Raw genomic sequence first — 22,419 nt, 5'->3', positions numbered from 1 at the left:
TCAATCATCTTTTTATCAACTTAGAAATATAGCAAAAATTCGATCTATGTTAACTTTTAAGGACACCGAGACCATTTTACACGCCTTCATCTCATCACGCCTGGATTATTGCAACAGCCTTTTCACCTGTTTAACCCAAAAATCTACTGATCAACTCCAGACTGTCCAGAACTCAGCTGCCAGGCTTTTAACCAGAACAAAGAAATATGACCACATTACTCCTATTTTAGCTTCATTACACTGGCTCCCAGTATGTTTTAGAATTGACTTTAAAATTCTATTGATCACTTTTAAAGCTCTTCATGGCCTCTTGCCTTGTTATATTTCTGAACTTTTAGTCCCATACGCACCAGCACGTACCTTGAGATCCTCGGGCAGAGGTCTGTTGTCTGTTCCAGAGTCTCGACTGACAGCGTTTGGAACAGCCTGCCCGAGGAAATCAGGTCGGCTGAGTCAGTGAACTCTTTTAAGTCCCTTCTTAAAACATACTTTTATAGGAGAGCCTTTCCCGATCTTAATTGACTTTATTTTATCCCTTTTATTTTATTGTATTTTACTAATTTTATATTTATCTGTATTTTAGTCTTTTCAATGTTTTCATGCTTTTATCTTCTATTGTTTTTGTATTATTGTTTCTTCGGTATTATTGTCTTTACACTTGTTAAAGCACTTTGTAACTTGTTTTTGAAAAGTGCTCTACAAATTATTATTATTATTATTACATAAAGTCATTAAAATTAGCCCCACCTTTACCAGCCGCACCATTAATGCATCAATCGCTATAAGCCAATAATATATATTATTATTATTATAGTCATTCTGCATAATGAGTGCTTTTACTTTTGATACTTTTAAGTACATTATGCTGCAAATGTTATGTTAATCTTATATTTCTACACCGTGGTGCTGCTATTTTAACTTAAGTACAGCTGAGTTGTTTTAAAAATCACATCATTAGAGTTCACCAAAGTTAGTGACAGTTAGTTTCAGCTGATTCACCTGTACCTGGTGAGTTAGTATTGTGCCAGAATGTCCACCTTGAAGACAAAGAAACACTCTGAACAACTCTCTGAAATAACTTCATGGGACAAACGTTCCAAGTCACTGAACAGCCCCTGGAGTTAATTTGATCATTCGGAGATACAAAATGAAATAATTTGATATATTATTCAAGCTAAATTGAACTCAGAATTGAATTCAGAATAGTATTTTTCCAGGGTTATCGGCGCTGACTGGTGACAACGCCGCTGTTATGAAATAAAAGTGTAATTCTGAAAAGTTATGAAATAAAAAAATATCACACATGTAATTAATTAATCCTCATCAGCTTCCACAAAGTGGTTGCTGGTCTTCATGGCTCCACACACACACAAGTCAAAATAATAATAAACCCACACTGTACAAACAGGGCCAGAAGGATTATCAATGGTCCCCATCACCTTTGCAATAAACTGTTTATAACCCTCAGGTCAGGCAAACGCCTGTGCTGTCATTAAACACGCAAAGAGAGGAAGAGGAACACTTGCACTCTGAACGCTTTTTAACTTTTAATGCACTTTTAACATTTTTATCCCAGCCATTGAACTTTAACATTTGTACATCTGGCTGTCGATCTAGGTTTAACTTATGTAATAATATTCTCCATTCGTAACTATTGCACATTGATTTACTTACTATTGCTCATGAAAAGTAGCCATAACCATAACTTAATTATAACTTATTATATATATTCTATTGTATTCTTTTATTTTACTCCTTATTTTTATTTCAGTTGAACACAGAAGTAAGGTGCATGTCACAAAAACATTTCACTGCGCATCTTGTATGAGTATGTGACAAATAAAAACCTTTACATCCGTAAAACACGAACAACTATTTAAAACGACAGTGTGGATAAAAAAGAAACGGCTAAACCAACCAAACATAAAGAAACTCAGTGAAATCATTTTACATATGAAAAGGCCGACAGGAGAAACAAAAAGCTGATTGTCAAACTAAATAACAAGAAAAAGAAAATACAAAGAATAAAAAACAACAAGTGAAAGAAAATAAAGATATGTTTGGAATAATGAGACAGCAGGAGGACAGGTGCAGCTTAACAGGTTAAATTCAGAGACTTTTCCCTTTAAGAAATCAACAACATCATGAATATAATCATCCTCTTTATCTCTAACTGCTCTGTTCCACTGTCACACAGACCTTCAGTGGTCTGAGCTTCAGTGGGAGTTTATCTCCAGTGTTAATGAATGGAAACATCCTCTCAGTGAAAGTGTGTGTGAAGGTGTGTATGTGTGTGTTAGTATCAGGATCAGAGAACGACAGCTTTCCTCTGTTCCAGTCCAGATTCACTCTGATCCTCTGGAGCTTCTTCTGAACTCTGAGATCAGTGCGTGGAGCTGGTGGTGACCATGCTGAGTATTTACTTATAAAGAACCATAATCCCCATAATCCAGACACGTTGCCTCCCTTCCTCTGGACAGACTCTGCTGACACACCCAGTATCCAGCATGCACTGTCTCCAACTTTGACATCCCAGCTGTGAGTCCCTGAGTTAAAGCCCTCAGAGCCCAGGACAGAGTAGTAATCATCAAACCTCTCTGGATTGTCAGGAAGCTGCTGTCTCTCTCCTCGTCTCACACTGGTCAGATCTTCAGACAGGATGAGTTCTGGATGAGCAGTGTTTGGGTCCAGAATGAGAGGAGTGTAGGAGACCATGTCCTTCATCTTGTTCCAGATGTTGAAGGTCAGGTTGCCCAGGTGTTTGGCCTGGTCTATCAGAGCTCCTGAGGGCAGCTGTGGATCATCCAGCAGGGGGCGCTGCTGGACTCTTTCCACTGCAGCCTTGTAGTTGAGCAGGAATGAGACGTCTTCAGCTCTCAGCTCCTCCTCTGTGGCTCTGACTGTGTCTGAAAGAGCTGCTATCTCTCTGCTCAGAGCCTCCATCTTCTCCTTCATCATCTGACTCTTCTGCTCCTCTTCCTCCCTCAGTGCAGCCATCCTGGCCTCCTCTTCCTCCTCTAGAAACTGCTGAAGCTTCTTAAACTGCTCCTTAATCTGCCTCTCTGTGTGTCGGGCCTGGACCTTCATGTGTTCTGCTGTTTGATCAAACTTGACTTTAACTTGTTCACAAACCTTTAACTTCTCCTTTAAGGGCTCCAGAGTTTCCTGAAGTTCCTTCTTGTGTTGTCGTGCAGCTTCATCGACGGGTCTGAATCTGTGGTTGCTGTGTTTTTCTGAATCTCTGCAGACGAGACACACTGGCTGCTGATGGTCCAGACAGAAGAGTTTGAGTTTCTCAGAGTGCAGACTGCAGAGAGCCTCTGAAGCTCTCTGATCTCTCTCCTGTAAGAAGGCCTCACACAGCTTCTTTAACGCCAGGTTATAAGGTGGTTCTTCCTTTGAAGATCTTCTGTTACAAACTGGACACTCAAGTGCTTGTTTTTCTCTCCACCAGCTCTTCAGACAGACTTTACAGAAGCTGTGGCTACATGACAGAACAACAGGATCTCTGAAGACCTCCTGACAGACCGGACAGCAGAGATCCTCCCCTGATCTGGAAGCCATTTTGTCTCTGAAGCTGAAACCCCAGCAGACAGAAAGTACAGTCAGTCATGGCTCCCCTCCCTCCTCTACTTTAATGTTATGTTTTTAGTCAAACTCACCTTTAGTGTGTGGAGCGTCAGCAGGTTGAAGCAGCAGTGTTGTAGTTTTCCACTTTTCTCTCCTGTAGCTGAACTCAGTCAGAGGAAGTTGTTAGTTTGTGTCTGAAGGTGAATCTGATCGTCTGGTTTTCACTCTGTGTCTCTCTGTAGTGAGGAAGGATAAGAGTCTGATTTCTTTGTCAGACCCCTGATAAAAGCTGTTGCTTCACCTGTAACAGGGTGTGTTTCAGTCCAAAGTACTTATTTATTGCTGGATATGTAGACTGACTGTGTGCAGCAGGCTGCTCTAAAAGCTGTTTGTGCTCAGTGTTGAATGTAGAGGAGTTAACTTACTAAAATCCTGGGAATATTCTTGGAATTGAGATTTTGGCATATCAGGAAGATTCGTGAGCACTTTGTGGAAGCTAATAGGAAATGATGAATAATGAATAAAGCCTCAGCCGGGTGTTCAGCATGGATGTGTTACTAGAACTTGATACCAGACCCCAAGACGGCGTCTATCCAGCCCAATTAGAAATGCTCACCTGGCCCAAAAGCCAAATTTGATTTACTATTCAAACTAAACTCATCCATAATTGTATTTTTTTCAGTGTTATTTGTGGTGACTGGTGACAACATCTCTGATGTGAAAAGACACATTTAGTCATAAAAGTGTCATTCAAACATACAAAAAGAGATATATTAAGAAAGAATCAGAATTTTTGCCAAGTAGGTTTACCAGTAAGTATTTTGTTGTTCAACAATAAACATAGTAGGTAGAAAATACACTGCAGTGTAGAGCTGACCAAGTTTGATTACTAAAAGATTAGTTACTCTCCTAACTCCTCAAGTCTAACCACCTCTCGACTATCCTCATGAACCAAAACCATCTTCTAGAATCCAAAGATTTCTACCCGCTTTTTTCTATTATCATGTATAATATGTACAGTCGCACAAGAAAGTATGTGAACCCTTTGGAATTGCCTTGATTTCTGCACAAACCCCGGTTGCCCCGGCCTTTCTGTGTGGAGTTTGCATGTTCTCCCCGTGTCTGCGTGGGTTGTTTCCAGGTACTCCGGCCCAAAGACATGCAGTCTAGGTTAATTGAGGACCCTAAATTGTCCCCCACGAAGGAATGTGAGGAAACGGCGACTTGAACATTGCGACGTGAATGATGGAGTTATGTATGTGAGAACTGAAAAACGGGAGAGAAAAGGGGTTAGACAGGCTTATATACGTGAGTGTATGTGATTGGATTAGAGAGGCACAGGTGGATGAAATGAGTGAAGCACGGGTGGTTGATTGAATGAGGTGTTCGAATTAGTGAGAGAGAGGCCTGGTCCTGTTCCTGCTCCATTAATCAGAACAAGCTTACAACCATCTGTGTATAATATAATCACTGATAGGGAGTAGCTAGTTACATGTGATTTAATTACAAAATAAATATAATTGTAATGTGTTAGTTACTCATGAAAATGTTCACGATTACTTTTATCTGAATATTTTCTCTAAAAATCTCGGCTATATGTTGATTGATATTCATTTTGTTGCATGTTTTTCATTTGCACAATGTCTTCCTTTTTTATTAAGCTTTTATTGACAACCAGTAAACATATGAAATACAGAAGAACAGAATATACCAGGGAGACATAAAGCTGATAGAAACGAATAAAACACAAATCTGAAACTGAAAAATGTTCAACAGGGTGAACAGTCTTCATAGCTTTCCTGGTTTTATAATATAGGATTGATTTAATGTACTGTTTGACTTTGCTGTCAAAATTGGCAAAGGATGGTTTATATTTGCAGGATTAAGATTTATGAACATGTGAGTTTGCGTGCAATAGAATCAAATTGATGATATAGAAATGATTTGCTTTGGTGGAATTAAAAAAGCTGAACAATACATTATCATAGAAAAGGAAGAATTTAGAGTCAATCCGTTGGGAGATAAATGTACAGATATCTTGCCAAAAAGTGTAACAGTGGGGACAGGAGCAAAGTAAATGATGCAGGTGTTCAGAGCCATTTGACAAAATGAGCATTTTCCATGTTAGTACTTTTTGGAGGCCAACGATCCATCTTTTCGTCTAGCACAGTATTAAAGTCCCCTCCCCATATTACTTTAGCTGGGGGATATTTTGAGTAGAGGTTGCAGATTTTGGATTCAGTATCTCGAAAAAATGCTACATTACTGAGTTTACTGTTGGTGACACAAGTATTAACCAAAATAAATTGATTGTCATTCATATTTACGACTAGAATAATCCATCTCCCATACATGTCTTTTTCGTAGTGCAATACCTGACCTTTAAATTTACCTTTTAAAATAGCAACACCTGCTGATCGATTACTGCCATTGGAAAACCAGATCTCACTGCCCCGTTGACTTTTCCAGAAAGATACATCTGTTGAACATTCGCGAGTTTTCTGAAGAAAATAAAAATTAGCACCTTTACAATACAAAAATAAATGTAAATGTTCCATACTTGTATAGCGCCTTTCTAGTCTTTTCGACCACTCAAAGCACTTTTTACATTACATCTGCATTGTCATCCAGGTCATAGTTATCCAACGAAGGTTAAAATCAAGGGCAACTGGACTTGGTTGAAGACACTGGAAGACATTTCGTCCCTCATCCAAAGGACTTCTTCAGTTCTGACTGACAGGGTGATGAAAGGACAGCATTGTAAGTGGGGGAGGGGGTCTACGCCACCACTTATCCCCCACTTACAATGCTGTCCTTTCATCACTTCGCAGGAAACTCAGCAAACGTAACCTATTGGCCTCAGGTGAAGATACCAACGATGGTCGTTCAGTCTTGGCCACAGGTAGTCTTAACGACTGTAACGACTGTCGTCACAGCAACAAGGAACACTAACGAACCAGCGGTATCGATGACCAGGGCCAACGACCCCACTGAGGTTAAATAGCTGAGTTTCCCTGCCAGTCAGTCAGAACTGAAGAAGTCCTTTGGATGAGGGACGAAACGTCTTCCAGTATCTTCAACCAAGTCCAGTTGCCCTTGATTTTAACTTTCGTTGGATACATCTGCATCCACCATTCACACACTGAGCCTAAGTGCTCAAACAGAAACTAACATTCACACTTTGGGGTTCAGTATCTTGCCCAAGAACACTTTGACATGCAGCCAGGGGGAGCCAGGGATTGAACTGCTGGCCTTCTGATTAACGGCTAACCTGCTCTACCTTCTGAGCCACAGCCGCCTGAAATAAAGCGTTTCTTTTCAGAGTGACATTTATTGAATGGATTGAAAGAGACATTAGAACAATAGATTTAGGAGCCATACACTGGGTTTGTTTGGGCTTTTATTGGGTTTCCTCTCTTTTCTTTGCACTGTAGTGTACATGCACGCGCATCGTGACGTCATCGGTTACTGTGGGTGTGACCGGGGGCGTGGTGTCTGTATTAATGTGTGTGTGCTCACCTGTGGGGAAGCTTGGGTTGATCATGGCTGCAGGGTGAGCATGGGGAAAAACTTTCTGTTGACCGTTACCATCGTCGTCATCATTACTAACATCTTTCACTGATGTCTCTGAGGTACCTTTGCACTGCTTACAACATGCATCACTCAAAGTAAGTGATTGGTTTTCTATGTATGTGAAATAGCGTAATAAAGAGACTCAATATGTACGATGGTTCAGCGTGACGCGTCTTCAGTGTAAATCCTCATGTTTCAGCCTGCTGCGGCGTTTTAGTTGTTTTGGTGGGTCTGGTTTGTTTGTTTTAGTGGTATACGCCGCAATATTGTGTTGTAAATTATGTAGTTGGATGGTAATTTCATGTACAAGAAGTGGCTTTTTACCAACCTATCATCCAGTCTGTTCTCTGCACCTCCATCACTGTCTGGTTTGGATAGGAGCAGACTACAACGGACAGTCAGGACAGCAGAAAAGATCATCGGTGCCAACCTGCCCTCCATTCAGGACTTACACATTTCCAGAGTCAGGAAACGGACAGGAAGCATCACTGCAGATCTATCTCACCCCGGACACAACCTGTTCCAGCTCCTCCCCTCTGGTAGGCGCTACAGAGCACTGTACGCCAAAACCAACTTACTCAAGAACAGTTTCTTCCCACAAGCCATCACTCTGATGAACAGCTGATTTCTGACTCTCAATGTAGGCTACTCACTTCATGTGAAAAGTGGCATCTCCCATCAGTAATGATTTTTGGATGTTTCATTCATAATGGTAATTTTGACAACATCGCTCTTGTAAAAGGACATATTATGAATAAAAAAAGTGTCATTTGGAGAACGTTATGAAATAAAAACGGATGAAAAGAGATATTTTAATAAAAATCTTTAATCTTTCCATGTAGCGCCATCATCAGGTCAACATGTTAATGTGTCCAACAGTTTAGTTAATGAAAACAAAATACATTCAGAACTAAAGACATTCCCATCAGCCATCACAAGTTGTTAAAATAGTTGATGTTACTTTTAATGTTAATTTTCCATTTATCGTCTGTCTTTTCATACGTCGAGTCATTTCACTTATTTTCTGATCTTTATACAGCAGAGAAAGCCGTCCACCTGAATAGAGCGACTCCTCCTCTGACTTAACGTCCAACAGCAGAATCCAACTGATGATACTGAATGAAACACTTTGACAGACAGAATCATCTCGGCTTCATCACATCAAACTGAAACTTGTACAAATATTTTAGATCATTTAAGACATATATTTTATATTTTGTAAAGATTTCACACGTGATTTCATCAGCTTCCATAAAGTGGCTGCTGGTCTTCATGGCTCCACACACACGTCAAAATAATATAACACAAACAATTATTTAAAACACAGTGTGGATAAAAAAGAAACCGCTAAACCAACCAAACATAAAGAAACTCAGTGAAATCATTTTACATATGAAAAGGCCGACAGGAGAAACAAAAAGCTGATTGTCAGAAACAATAGAATAGAATAAATAGAAATAGATAGATAGAAACAATAAAATAAAGAGATGTTTGGAATAATGAGACAGCAGGAGGACAGGTGCAGCTTAACGGGTTAAATTCAGAGACTTTTCCCTTTAAGAAATCAACAACATCATGAATATAATCATCCTCTTTATCTCTGCAGATGTAAATTAGCCTAAGGCTAACTCTGGTGTAATGCATCAAATGTTTACATTTATGTTATTAATTGCACATGGTCCCTTCTAAATAAAAATCAATCAATAAATCAATCTAACTGCTCTGTTCCACTGTCACACAGACCTTCACTGCTGACAGCTTCACTTCATCTACAGGGCTAATCAATGGAAACAGCCTCTCAGTGAAAGTGTGTGTGAAGGTGTGTATGTGTGTGTTAGTATCAGGATCAGAGAACGACAGCTTTCCTCTGTTCCAGTCCAGATTCACTCTGATCCTCTGGAGCTTCTTCTGAACGCTGAGATCTGTGGATGAAGCTGGTGGTGACCATGTTAAGTATTTACCTTCATAGAACCAGATTCCCCATAATCCAGACCGTATGAGTCCCTTTCTTTGAACAGACTCTGCTAACACACCCAGTATCCAGCATGCACTGTCTCCAACTTTGACATCCCAGCTGTGAGTCCCTGAGTTAAAGCCCTCAGAGCCCAGGACAGAGTAGTAATCATCAAACCTCTCTGGATTGTCAGGAAGCTGCTGTCTCTCTCCTCCTCGTCTCACACTGGTCAGATCTTCAGACAGGATGAGTCTTGGATTTGCAGTGTTTGGGTCCAGAATGAGAGGAGTGTAGGAGACCATGTCCTTCATCTTGTTCCAGATGTTGCAGGTCAGGTTGCCCAGGTGTTTGGCCTGGTCTATCAGAGCTCCTGAGGGCAGCTGTGGATCATCCAGCAGGGGGCGCTGCTGGACTCTTTCCACTGCAGCCTTGTAGTTGAGCAGGAATGAGACGTCTTCAGCTCTCAGCTCCTCCTCTGTGGCTCTGACTGTGTCTGAAAGAGCTGCTATCTCTCTGCTCAGAGCCTCCATCTTCTCCTTCATCATCTGACTCTTCTGCTCCTCTTCCTCCCTCAGTGCAGCCATCCTGGCCTCCTCTTCCTCCTCTAGAAACTGCTGAAGCTTCTTAAACTGCTCCTTAATCTGCCTCTCTGTGTGTCGGGCCTGGACCTTCATGTGTTCTGCTGTTTGATCAAACTTCACTTTAACTTGTTCACAAACCTTTAACTTCTCCTTTAAGGGCTCCAGAGTTTCCTGAAGTTCCTTCTTGTGTTGTCGTGCAGCTTCATCGACGGGTCTGAATCTGTGGTTGCTGTGTTTTTCTGAATCTCTGCAGACGACACACACTGGCTGCTGATGGTCCAGACAGAAGAGTTTGAGTTTCTCAGAGTGCAGACTGCAGAGAGCCTCTGAAGCTCTCTGATCTCTCTCCTGTAAGAAGGCCTCACACAGGTTCTTTAACGCCAGGTTACGAGGTGGATCATCCTTTGAAGATCTTCTGTTACAAACTGGACACGCAGGTGCTTGTTTCTGTCTCCACCAGCTCTTCAGACAGACTTTACAGAAGCTGTGGCTACATGACAGAACAACAGGATCTCTGAAGAGCTCCTGACAGACCGGACAGCAGAGATCCTCCTCTGATCTGGAAGCCATTTGGTCTCTGAAGCTGAAATCACAGCAGACAGAAAGTACAGTCAGTCATGGCTCCCCTCCCTCCTCTACTTTAATGTTATGTTTTTAGTCAAACTCACCTTCAGTGTGTGGAGCGTCAGCAGGTTGAAGCAGCAGTGTTGTAGTTTTCCACTTTTCTCTCCTGTAGCTGAACTCAGTCAGAGGAAGTTGTTAGTTTGGTCTGAAGGTGAATCTGATCGTCTGTCTTTCACTCTGTGTCTCTCTGTAGTGAGGGAGGATAAGAAGCTGTTTCTTGGTTTTTCTCAGGTGAGGGGTGGAGCTTTGTCAGACTCCCTCTGCTAAAAGCTGTTGTAACCTGTGTTTCATTCCAAAGTACTGATTCATTGCTGGATATGTAGACTGACTGTGTGCAACAGGCTGCTCTAAAAGCTGTTTATGTTCAGTGTTGAATGAAGTTGAGGAGTTAACTTACTAAAATCCTGGGAATATTCTTGGAATGGGGACCAAACAATGAAATTATTCATAAGCAGTGTCAGAGGAACTTCTGTGTTTGTATCAAACACCAGTTGCACAGAGATGAAAGAAGTATGTGTAAACCTACTTGGCAATAAAGCAGATTCTGATAAATTTAGTCTAATTTCACTTTTGTTTGTAGTTTAACAGGAGAATGATATTTTCCTGCCAGACTTTCGATAACTCTGCCTCTCTTGGTCAGGATTGGTTAAAGTTAGGTTTAGGGCGGGGTTAGAGTTATGGACAGCCAATCAGAGGCAGAGTAGGGGGCTGAACTCGGCCCAGGTGTCCCTCTAATGAGAGTTGTTGAAACTCTGGCAGGAAAATCAGTGAACGCGCCTCTCGTGAGATTCAGCTGCAGCGTCCAACCAACACAGGTAACAGGTGTGTTTCCCACCTGCTGACTTTTAAACTCTACCACACACAGGTTAAAGAGATTAACTCTTCATGATAACTGATACTTAGCTCACACAGTACAGGAAATAGTACAGCCTCTATGTAGCAGCATTATTCCTGTAGTTTTAGCTAACATTAGCCAAAATGCTAATAGTCATAGGTAAGTTAATTCTTACTTTAGTTAATGTTAACTCACAAAATAAAAGGTTTAACCATTTTCCCCACTAAATTAACACTAAATTAAAACGATTGTGTTGTTCACTCTCACTAAGTTACCCAAACATAATTTTCAGGCTGCTCACGTATCTGTTCTAGAAGTGTATGCAAATGAGGCCTCATTTGCATATCATATCAAATCAAATCAAATTTCAGAACACTTTACATTAATAAGAGAGTAATTGTCTTAATGTAAATGTTAATGGTGATATCTTAAAATGAGTTGTACTAGCGTGGATGTTGAAGTAAATTTTTATTCAATTCAGTATTTATATAGTGCCAAATCACACCAACAGTTATCTGGTGTTGAAAAGTAAAAAGTAATCTTTTTGTGAACTGTATTATAAGAAATGGCGTCCTATGATGATGGTGAGGTGGAGGGTAGTGAAGTGACGGAGGCACGGCAGCTATTAGAACAACTAAGTGTGAGTATTAAATGTGGTGGGTTACTGCACATTACTGCAGCTCCTGTTTTCACCCTGAGGGCTGAACTCTCCGTTTTAGCTACAGAGTGAAGCATCTCACTTCTATTCGATCTTTGTTGGAAGTTACACATGTGCAGTACCTAGTTAAGGCCTACTAGCCAATCAGAAGCAGCGTAGGGCGGGTCCTGACAAGCAAGGTGAACACGGGTCATGGGTTCCTGAACCAGCCTAGACTGGAGCAAGAGCTTCTAGGGCTGGGAATAGTTTATCTGGGCGGGGGTCCAGACAGAGAGCAGACGAGATGAGCGGCGTTTCCGGTAGTGGAACGAAATCTAACATGTATTATGCAAAATTCACTTTTAACTTTTATTATTGCGACTAAATGCTCTTCTTCCACAAATTGGCCTAATATAATTATTTAAATGTGTTAATTAGTTTGTTGTTTATTTCCAGCCTACAGTTTACTGATTCATTTAATTAGCAAAAAATTATAGCTTTATGTCCACTGACTGCCTGGAGGGTTTCTAACGCTGGGTGGGGGAGGAGTGTGTTTTTCCAGTGGTGTTTTTGAGGGCGTGCCACACTAGCCGCTAGGCGAGGGTTGTGTCTTACGCAGTGATGCAGACATGTGAAGTAAAGGCTGGACTACAATCCAGCTGTTTTCAGTTCAGGAGCAGAGTTTTCTATGGGAGATGGAAACTCCCTTTGGGCTGGACTTTTCACTTTGCAAACCTATTACATGCACAAAAAAGATATATAACACAATAAAGGAGAGGGGAAGCCAGTAAGCAATAAATTACCTCTTTAAGGCTTGATTGACTGCCCATATCAGACTCCAGAATAATACAACGTCACACGTATCACGCTGTTGTACGGAAACACCCACCGTCTTCTCGTGCTGTTACTATAGTAAACCTACTATTACTGGCTGGCTGCTCGCGACCTGTTTCTCTGGTTTCTTGTCCTTTCGTAGGATTAAAAAGATGCCGGTATGTCATAAATAAAGAAAGTATTTTGTGTGTTTGGTGCGCAAATCAGTCAGTTGTTAGGAAACCCAGAGAAGGTTAAAGTCAAGGACAACTGGACTCTCCCTCATCCGTAAACCATAAAAATAGTTATTATTTGCTGCGATCTGGTTACAAAAAGTATTGATTGAAGTACCGGTTAGACTGGAGACGTTTCGATTCTACTTGACTGTTACGGCCGATACCATAAAAGTTATCGAGTAGCGATACCCGTCGGGAGTGAGAATGTGTTGCTGTGTGATAGATATGGACGTCAGTTCTGTTGTACTTGCAGAATGCACACGAAGATCCGGCCACGACCAAAGAGCAGCTCCACCACCAGATCGTCCAAACCTGCGACAGGATCATGGAGGCGATTGACCGTCAGGTCGAGTTAAGAAGGGATGCGGAGCAGGAGGCGGCGCAGCTGGAGAAAGAAGTTGCTGCCGAGAAAGAGCTGCTGAAAGAAGGGCTGAAATTGCTGAAAGAACTTGAAGAAAAGAAAGAACAGCTGAAAGTCCTCCTGGCTTTATCTCGGGGTGGTAAGTGTTTGTGTTTAGCTGCTAAGAAATGACGGTTGTGAGTTCTGAACTTATTGGATGTTTCTCTTTCAAAATGAATATATTAAATTGCGGCGGTGACTGTGTCCGCTGTTTTGGCCCACTCTCTCTCTTTAATCTCTTGAGTTAAGTGGTTTTGGATTTCTCGACGGAGGTTACCAGCACCTCTAAGTCATCTGACTTGAAGTTCAATGATAGTTGTTGTTGTTTCTGCTCCATTTTCAGTTTATGTTTCCTTAAAAAAACAACCAAAAAACAGCGATTAAAAGCCGTTTAGCTCAACCAGATGAGAAAAGTGGCATCGGTTGCTAGGTAACAGACATAAAAGTTGATAACCGATGTTGGATTGAGTATTTAGGATTACTAACCTGAGATGGGATGAAATAAGATAAGATAGTTAGGATTCACTTCTGTAATACCAAATTGAGAAAAATCATCTCTTAGACTCTTCCTGTGTTAAATTAAGACTTTCTGTAATGTGGCCCCAGGGACCCAAAAGGCCCCTGCTCGGGGGGGTAGTACTTTTCCAAAGTACCGGAAATTTTGGGGGGGTGGGGCTTGCTTTACAGTGCGTTTCTGGTTGGTCACTTTAAGTCGAGCATTTTGGGTGAATCCACTTTGCTGCTACTGCTCGTCTCTTTTCTGCCATTGACAGAGTCCCATATTTACTCTAGTCTCTTTCTGGGTCTCTTTCTTTCTCTCTCTTCTCTCTCTTTTATTCTTGATATCATTATAAAATAATGATCATGAGTCCCTGTTCATGTGTCTGTGTTCTTGTTGTCTACATGTGTGCAGCTGTGACTGAGGCCAGCACCCAGACGGAGAAGGACAGCATGTAAATGTTTGTTCCTGTGTTCGTGTTGGAGTTCTTTTTTTGCGTTATTATAAAATAAATCACACAAAAGTGGCAGCTTGTGTCCATCCTGCACATTTACCTGTCAGTAGTTTTGTACTTTTACTTAATCAAGTAGGATTTGGAATGCAGGACTTTTACTTGTAATGGAGTATTTATATTATATAAATTACCAATAATATTACTACTAAGATTAGTTAAACTACATTGGTATAGAAATTTAACATTACAGCAGCACAAGAAGATCAAAGAGGTAGAAAAGAACCGTTATGAGTAGAAACTATATTTACGGTGAAGTACGCTTTGTTGTGTATTTTCTACTTCTTTTTCTTACTGTTTATTATTATTATTATTATTATTCATCATTACATTTCTGTCATAGAATACTGTACATATATCACACTTTCTATTATTATTTCTATTCCTTTATACTTTGTATTTCAGATTCTGAATACATTTACAATAGAGTACAGTGTAAAAAACAAAACACCATATTATTAGTATTAATGGTGAGAAAAATAATATAAGTAAGAAATATAAGAAATGTTTATTATACAGATAAAAGAAATTGTCAGCTGAGTTGGACACTTGTTGTGTCCATGTAAGATCAGCAGGGGGCGCTAAAGCTTCAGGAGAACAAATCCTGCAGCACCTTTTTTTTCTCACAATTAAAAAGGGCTGCTGAAATTCAGGATTTTAAACTCGTGTCATGTCAAAGCTTCTCATCATGTGTGAGTTACAGTGAGGGTACTTCCCTTTCCGCTAGCAGAAGTTACCCAGTATGAAGTAAAATGACAATAAGTCAGATGTTTGATATGATAAAAACCTTCACATGATCTTCAGACTCCTGGTCTCAGGCCTTTTATCTCCAGCTCGTAGGTCACCTGTCTACTGTGGTGTCGCTTTATAGCTTTGTGACACTTGTCTTGTTATTGTTAACATGTGACTCTCACATGCTCATTATGGGTTAGCATTTCCTTTTTTTTAGCCACGCTAGCAGCTAATGTTTTGTCATTCCCCCACTTTGATCCAGACTGACAAAAATATCAATAACTATTGGATGGATTGGAAATAAATATTGTACAAACAGTCATGAAAACAAACAAGAAGCGAGCTACAGAGGAACTTTGAGCTTCACTGGTCAGTGTCTCTGAACTGATTAACAAACTCATGTTTACGCCTCAATATCAGCTCTGAGGGGATTCTAGCGGGAGGAAGACTGTCAGTAGTGCAGGAGTTAAAATATTAAGGCATCATAATGGACACACCGCTCAAATCACAAGTTTAAAAATCAGAATCAAATTTCATTTCAAAATCTCAGACGTTTTAACTACAGAGGCCTCAAAGTTTTACATCAACGCCACGATCGTCTCACACATGAGCTACCGTCTGACCCGCTGGACACCGACAGGTAGGACGACCGCATTACAAGGAAACAGGCTTTGAAAACATTGGATAAAAAGTCCAGAGAAGAATGTTTTTCCTGTTTCTACAGTCAGTGATGGTTTGGGGCGTCATGTCCTCTGCTGGTGTTGGTCAAAGTTGTTTCATCAAGTCCAGAGACGTTAGAGCACTTCCTGCTTCCATCTGCTGACAAGCTTTATGGAGATGCTGGTTTCCTCTTCCAGCAGGACTTGGCACCTGCCCACAGGACCAGAACCACTAGGAACTGGTTTGCTGACCATGGAGTTACTGTGCTTGATCGGCCTGCCGAGTTCTGTGTCAAGTGTATTAGACATGCTTTATTCTGATAGTCTAATATTTTGAGAGATGGATTTTTGGTTTCCATGAGCTGCAACCATCAAGAATAAAACAAGAAAAAAGGTCTGAAATATAAAATTAATATATGAAAGTTTAACTTTTTGACTGAAATTACAATTAAATTTTTTTTTTTAATCAAAGCTTTTGATGAAATGCTGTCATGCAACAATATGGTGGCAACAAAAGAGATCGTAGACCTGATGAGCATCAGCAGGATCTGCACCGTCGCTGTGATGCTTGTTCACATGCTGAAGCTTTCTGTCTCACAGAGGCTGCACACTTTTATCTCTGATTAATATTAGTCCCATGAAAAGTTTTGGAGACTCGCCTCAGAGCGTCTGTGATTCAGCAACCTGATAAAACGGTCCCTTTATTCTGTTACTTGAGTTGTGCAGAAGCCACAACACTTATTCACTTCCTGTTACTCACACTGGTCATTTCACCTCTACTCTCGCTTCCTTCTTCTCTCCCCTCTTATCATTTTAATTAACCTCCCTTATTCTCAGTCTCACTTTCACATTTTATTTCAGTAAAACCCCCGTCTGACTGAACACTTTGCAGTTCCTGTTTCAGCACAACAGCGTGACATTTCAAACGAAAAATGAAATATGTATAGACTTTTACTATTAAATTTAACTTTGTGGGTTTTGGCTCGTGGCCTTCAGGGCGTCCTCATAGTGAGACGGTTCAGTTCTTTGTTTCTCAGCTGCCTCTCTGGTATCACGAAACCTTTCTAAATGTCATTTGTGATGTGAGTGTGTGCACACATTTGCAAAGCCCTCTCTTTGCTCCTCTCAGGGACTGAGTACTAAACTTTACTGTTTAGTACTCAGTATTATTAAATGAAGCTCTCACATGCTGGTCTCTAGTTTCAACACAAAAAAAACAGCACAAGACAAAAATATTCCTCAGAGAGTTAATTTAACATTTCAGATTCATTCTGTTTATATCGAGTACACACAGGAACGAAATGCCGTTTCTTACTGGAGCATTATAAAGTGTGTAGTGCAACTCGTTTCAGGTGGATTTAACCTATATATGACCACATTTCCACCTACTCAAGCAGAGGCTAAAGCGTCCTTTAACTGCACATCAGCACCAGGAATAAAGTCATTCACACACCGATGGCACGAGGGTACGAAGGGTGCTTTGACACCGCCTTTCCGGTTAGTGGACGACCGCTCTACCCTCTGAGCCACAGCCGCCCCGCGTGCATCATAGAGCCATGGCCGTCCATGACCCTGTCCTCCTTGCACCACGTTTGTTCTGACCACCGCAGACCGGTCTGGAGATTTGGCTCTTTCCAAAGTCGCTCAAATCCTCACCTGCTGCCTGACGTGTCCCACCCACTGACGGGTGACATGGTGACGAGATGACCAGTGTGAATCACTTCACCTGTCAGTGGTCATAATGTTGTGGCTGATCGGTGTACAGTATATTGAGTGGACAGGATGTACATGTGTGACACTGGTTGCAGCTCCTCCTGCCTTGTCTCCTCAAAAAGTCTCCGAATGCACCGAAGTTACTTCACTTTTAAAAACCGCTTTGAAACCGCACCGCCCGGTGTGGTCAAAACGAAAGCATTCAAGGTTATTTTTGCACGGGGTCTTTCATATTGAGCTGTTTGCTCTCTGCACTACTGCTTTTATCATTCGCAGCCTTTATTGGCCTGGTGGGAGATTTCATGTAGGACGCACAACAAGGACTTTATTCATTTGGCCTCTTCATTCATTCATTCATGCGAGTGTCCATAAAGGTCATCATGCATCTCTTAAATCCACCCACACAGTGGTTTTCAACCTCTTCTCAGTGTGTGTGTGTGCAAACTCAGCTTGACTAACATCTACCTGATTCTTCTGTTAGCTTTGTTACACCTGGCAGATCAATTTACCCTGTTATCAGTAGCAGTAGGGGAGAGCGGGGGGGTTTGAGCCTGTGGGGAAGTTGAGCCACCCCTTGTTTCTAAGCAGCCATAGACAAAATTGGTCATGTGACCACACAGTTTTGAAGAGTCATCCATTTTACTCACCCTGTGATGAAGAGAGGTCCATGGAATAATGTTTAAGATCAAAAAACTGTGATTTCTTTATGTTGAAGGAGTCCTGATTCTTGTGTCTGAACATTTACAGACAGGTTTGAGAAACTCTTACGCATGTGTTAGAGCTTTAGGAAGTTACAATATGAGGCTAAACTGTTAGCGTGACGTTACCCACAAACTGCTGGATGACACAAGTTAGTTAAAATAGCATGGACGGCGTAATTTGAGCCAGATATCTGACTCTAATTTTAAATTGCATTCTTATGCATCACCAAAACGATGTGACATTCTGCATTTTAGACCAGAAACCATCATGTCATGCTTCTATAAATGGAAGACAGACAGGTTTCAACTCTTCTTGTGGGTTTGGACAGAGTCCAAGGAGAGGTACAGAATGGGAAGTCCAGACATCAGGTGGGACATGACGATCAACAGGATGGCTTTGAAGTGATACGTCGATGTGAAACAACGAGGAGACACAGCTGCAGTGTTTCACTATCTTAAGTGCAACTGAATGTTGGGACCTGGCTTTGATTTTGCACCGTTAAAATGCTATTGATGTCCTTACTTACCCCTCATATGGGGCAACTTGAGTCATATTTTGAAACCAGTTTATTTTAGATCCAAATTGATGATTCCCAGTGATGCATCACATCCTAAAAGATGTGTTCATATTTCAGCTGGAAACATCACTGTCATGTTCTCACTTTAGGAGCAGAAGTAGATTCTGATCAGCCAGACTGTGACACAGTGATAATAAAAAGTCTGTTTGTTTTTATTATCAGTTGCTTAAACTTCTCTTTTGTTATCATCCCATTTGGTTTTTAATTTTACGTTCTGCGTATCTGCACACGCACACCTGACGGCTGAGTCCCACCTGAGCAGGGACTTTATGGAAATATTCCAGAATCCAAAAATCTCCTGTTTGTCTCTTCTGAACGAGGGATTTACCCGCATCGTCTTGTTTTAGTCAGCTGCTCATCCTCAACCAACAACAACACTAAAACCCTGCTGTTACATGAACAATAATGATAATAATATACTGTATATATTAGTACAACAGTCACAGGACATTTCTCTTTCTGCATTGAGTACTAATTGTACCTACATACTTTATTTAAGTAACCTTTTCAGTGCAGTACTTGTAACAGCGTATTATTACAGTGAGGTATTAGTACATTTATACTTTAAAAGAGAAGAGAAGAAGCTGCTTGTGTTTATACAGTCTATGGTTTACTTGTCTGAAATCAAAGATCTGTTGTTTACAACTTGACAGTCAGTTATTTACTTTAGATATGGATGCCAAAACACAAACTACAAATGTGCTCGGACAGTTAGATGTAGACGAAGACGCTACAAGTATGTGAGGAAGTAATATTAGTACTGCATATTCTCTAGTACCATATTAGATCAGCGTGATGATATCTGCATTAATACGCACTCTGTTTTCCTTACATAGAACATTAAGAGGAGGGAAAGTCCTTTGCTTTTGTCACCTGAGTGGAGCAGATGTGGCCAACCAGGTGAGCCAAACAAACTGCAGCGGGAAACTCCTACTTCCTCTTCTACAACAATACTCCTACGTTAATTCCTTTATGAAGTAATTGCCTCATAACTTTAGCTTTACAAGGCGTGCAGACACTGTTTATGTTAACTAGAAGGTCACAGTAGAGGTGGAAAGGTATTTTCATTTAGGTATTTTGAGTATATTTAAAGTTACTTCTACACCACTACATCTCAGAGAGAAATATTGTAATTTTTACTGTGCTACATACTGTATATTTTAAAGAATACAAATATAATAACACCAGCATTGATGCATCAATAACAATTAGTAGCATGAGTTATTTTACAAAAAGTTTATTTTGATGCAAATCCTTAAATAAAATGTTGAATGCAGGAATCTTATTCTAGTGTATTTCTACACTGTGGTGTTGCTACTTTAACTTAAGTTATAGATCTGAGTATTTCTTCCATGACTGTGCGCATTATACGCTGTATACAGTACATGCAGTACACATGAACGGTTCCTTTCATACTTGTAACCCAATTATAACAGCTGGTAATGAAAATTTACATAAGCCTGTAACACAAAGAGAAACAATCACACACACAGTTACAACACGTCTTTGTCTTGGGTTTTTCCAGATTCACTTTATCTTTTGTGTGTGTGTGTGTTATCAGTTCTTATCTCTTCTTGGTGTTACTTCATCCTCCAGTGTTTAATGGCTCAGAGACAAAAAAAGATGTTTGAAAGAGCAGAAAATCCCCACATTATGAGCCAGTGGCAACTTAATAAAAAGCCATATATTTACTGCAGATCTGTATCAGTGGACAGCTGACATGCAGCCGATGTAACGTCCCACTCTGCACACAAAGATGTAGGTTAGTTTTCCCAACACCTTTTCGTTTAATGACCCTTTTAAACAGTTTTTATACGGGTTGAAGGTCGTGACCAGAAAAGTAAAAACACAACATGTCCTCATAAAAAAACCCAAATAAACCAGGTTGATAGTCAAGTGTCCCAAAAAGACATGTATTACTGTCTGTCCACTGGAAAAAACATGTACGGGCGTCGGCAAGCACGGGTCCACCGACCTGAAGGGCGTTCTGTTACTTGCATGATGTTTAACACGTGGTAAATGTTATAAACTGGCAGTTTGGTTAGGTTTAGTAACAGATGGTGGTTTGGGTTAAAGTTAGTACGTCATGTAAGTCATCTACAAAAAGTTATTTAACTTAAAACATGTTGACTTTGACTTTCTTCCACACAGGACTCGAACCTCTGACTACTGTATGAAACCTCCACAGACTTTCTCCTGACTTCTTCTTCCTGCCTCTGATTAGCTTAGCCTGACAATGACATTTTGACGATTTTGACAAGATTGTTAGCCGTGACGTGATCCAGTGAAAGTTTAGGCCCCTGACATGCAGCTGCCACTTTGGTGGATGAAAGAGATGCGAAAGCAGCTGACAATCCAATCACAGTGAACCTTTGCTGTGGTTTAAAGCCACGCTGTGAAGAGAATGCTGCGACTTAACATAAGAATAACACCAGATCAGTGAACAAAGGATCAGTGCTCATCAGACCAGATGAACCAGGCGGACGCTGGTGGTCGTTGACAAAAATTCATTAATGAGCGAAGGAGTTGCTACTGTGAACAAATGATCTGAATTTAGAAGAATTTATTACAATTTTGAACTAATCTGAAGAAGACAACAGATCAACAACTTCCTGTTCTTCCAGCGAGAGCTGCGTGTGAAACGTCATCATCAGGCTGAGCCAATCAGACGCAGAGTAGGGCGGGTGATTCGTAAATTTACTTTTGCTGCTGCTTAGTCGACCAGTTTTTTCTGGAGAGGACGTGCTGGAAAAAAAGCAAACATCAGAGTAAAGTCTGAAAAATAAACAGCAGAATTTGTTCTTGTTTTGTTTTGACTGTCCTATGAATCGTCTCAGGTTCTCTTATTATTATTTTATTTATCAGGTGTAATCTCGTCTGAAATAACGGATAAAAAAGACAAATATTTACTGTTAAATGTTTATGTTTTCTACTTTTCTATTAAAGTTTTATAAAGATAATAGAACAAAATGATCCACATGTTGGGAAGATAAATAAATACACATATTTGAAGTACTTGTACTTTACTTTGACTCCACCACAGTTCAGAGGGAAAAAATATTCTTTATACTTTACTACAAATATCTGACAGCTTTAATTACTTATTTCTAATTATTTTCAGAACCTTTACAAACTAATCAGCAGAATAATCTACAATGATTATAATGAATAGTTGCGATGTGTCATCATACTTTACTGGTTTGGTGTTTACATGGTTCATGAGAAATAATAGTTTAATAACAGTAATGATATAATGATAGTGTAACAGTCACAGTGGACTTTTACTTTTAACACTTTAAGTACATTTTCCTGATTATACTCACATACTTTTACTTAAATAACAGTTTCTATGCAGGACTTTCCCTTGTAACAGAGTATTTTCACAGCCGACCATTAGCAGTACTTTTACTTCCTCCACCCCTTGTTATAACAACCACGGGTCTCACAGCCGACGCCCACAGCACTCTGAAAGTATTACAAAGGTACACACAGAGAGGTAATTTCATCAAAATGCTAAGGAAAAGTGAAAACATCGATGATGCAACGCGTGAAAAGGAAAATGAAAAACGGCTGAAGACTTGAGTAATGTTGTGGTTTCCAGAGGAAAGCTCTGGAGAGTACAACCATCTGGAAACGAAACGCTGTAAAGCCCACGGAGAGAAAAGGAAGGAGGCAAGGAGAGAGAGAGAGAGGGAGGAACTTTTTACCGGAAGGTTTCGTCACTCGAAGAATTTCCCTGAAGCAGCAGCAAAAGCCCGCAGGCAGCAGCTTCCCTTTCACACTAACAAACAAACGTAATGGAC

At 40.5% G+C, this 22,419-nt stretch overlaps 2 protein-coding genes and 1 long non-coding RNA gene across 5 annotated transcripts; 1 reads left to right on the top strand and 2 right to left on the bottom strand.

Annotated features, from left to right (window-relative positions):
• Positions 1-2,142: 2,142 nt before the first annotated feature.
• Positions 2,143-10,484, bottom strand: LOC119886901 (nuclear factor 7, brain-like). Of its 2 annotated transcripts, none has more exons than XM_038697879.1 (3): positions 10,347-10,484; positions 8,887-10,261; positions 2,143-2,199 (listed from the first exon to the last, which is right to left on the bottom strand). In XM_038697879.1, the coding sequence occupies exons 2-3, from the start codon at positions 10,246-10,248 to the stop codon at positions 2,170-2,172; spliced, it is 1,392 nt and encodes a 463-aa protein (XP_038553807.1). In that variant the 5' UTR covers positions 10,249-10,261; positions 10,347-10,484; the 3' UTR covers positions 2,143-2,169. The 2 variants fall into 2 exon arrangements, with proteins under 2 accessions (XP_038553807.1, XP_038553806.1); XM_038697878.1 differs by lacking the exon at positions 2,143-2,199 and adding an exon at positions 8,116-8,743 and having other exon boundaries at positions 8,857-10,261.
• On the bottom strand, positions 2,168-10,464 carry LOC119886900 (nuclear factor 7, brain-like). Its single transcript, XM_038697877.1, has 2 exons — positions 10,347-10,464; positions 2,168-3,577 (listed from the first exon to the last, which is right to left on the bottom strand). Exon 2 carries the CDS (start codon positions 3,562-3,564, stop codon positions 2,170-2,172), a length of 1,395 nt encoding a protein of 464 aa, XP_038553805.1. The 5' UTR covers positions 3,565-3,577; positions 10,347-10,464; the 3' UTR covers positions 2,168-2,169.
• Positions 10,485-11,056: 572 nt separating the features above from the next.
• On the top strand, positions 11,057-14,275 carry LOC119886902. Of its 2 annotated transcripts, none has more exons than XR_005441565.1 (3): positions 11,057-11,117; positions 13,077-13,323; positions 14,137-14,275. It is a non-coding gene; the product is annotated as an uncharacterized LOC119886902 (long non-coding RNA). The 2 variants fall into 2 exon arrangements; XR_005441564.1 differs by having other exon boundaries at positions 11,075-11,124.
• The last annotated feature ends 8,144 nt before the right edge of the window (positions 14,276-22,419 follow it).

The sequence above is a fragment of the Micropterus salmoides genome, unplaced genomic scaffold, assembly GCF_014851395.1.
Source record: "Micropterus salmoides isolate LMB-PRFRI ecotype aquatic unplaced genomic scaffold, ASM1485139v1 Ms_hic_scaffold_4, whole genome shotgun sequence".
In the NCBI taxonomy this organism is placed as follows: Eukaryota; Metazoa; Chordata; class Actinopteri; order Centrarchiformes; family Centrarchidae; genus Micropterus; species Micropterus salmoides.
The sequence above is the reverse complement of the archived record's forward strand: the minus strand, read 5'-3'. Positions and strand labels throughout refer to the sequence as shown.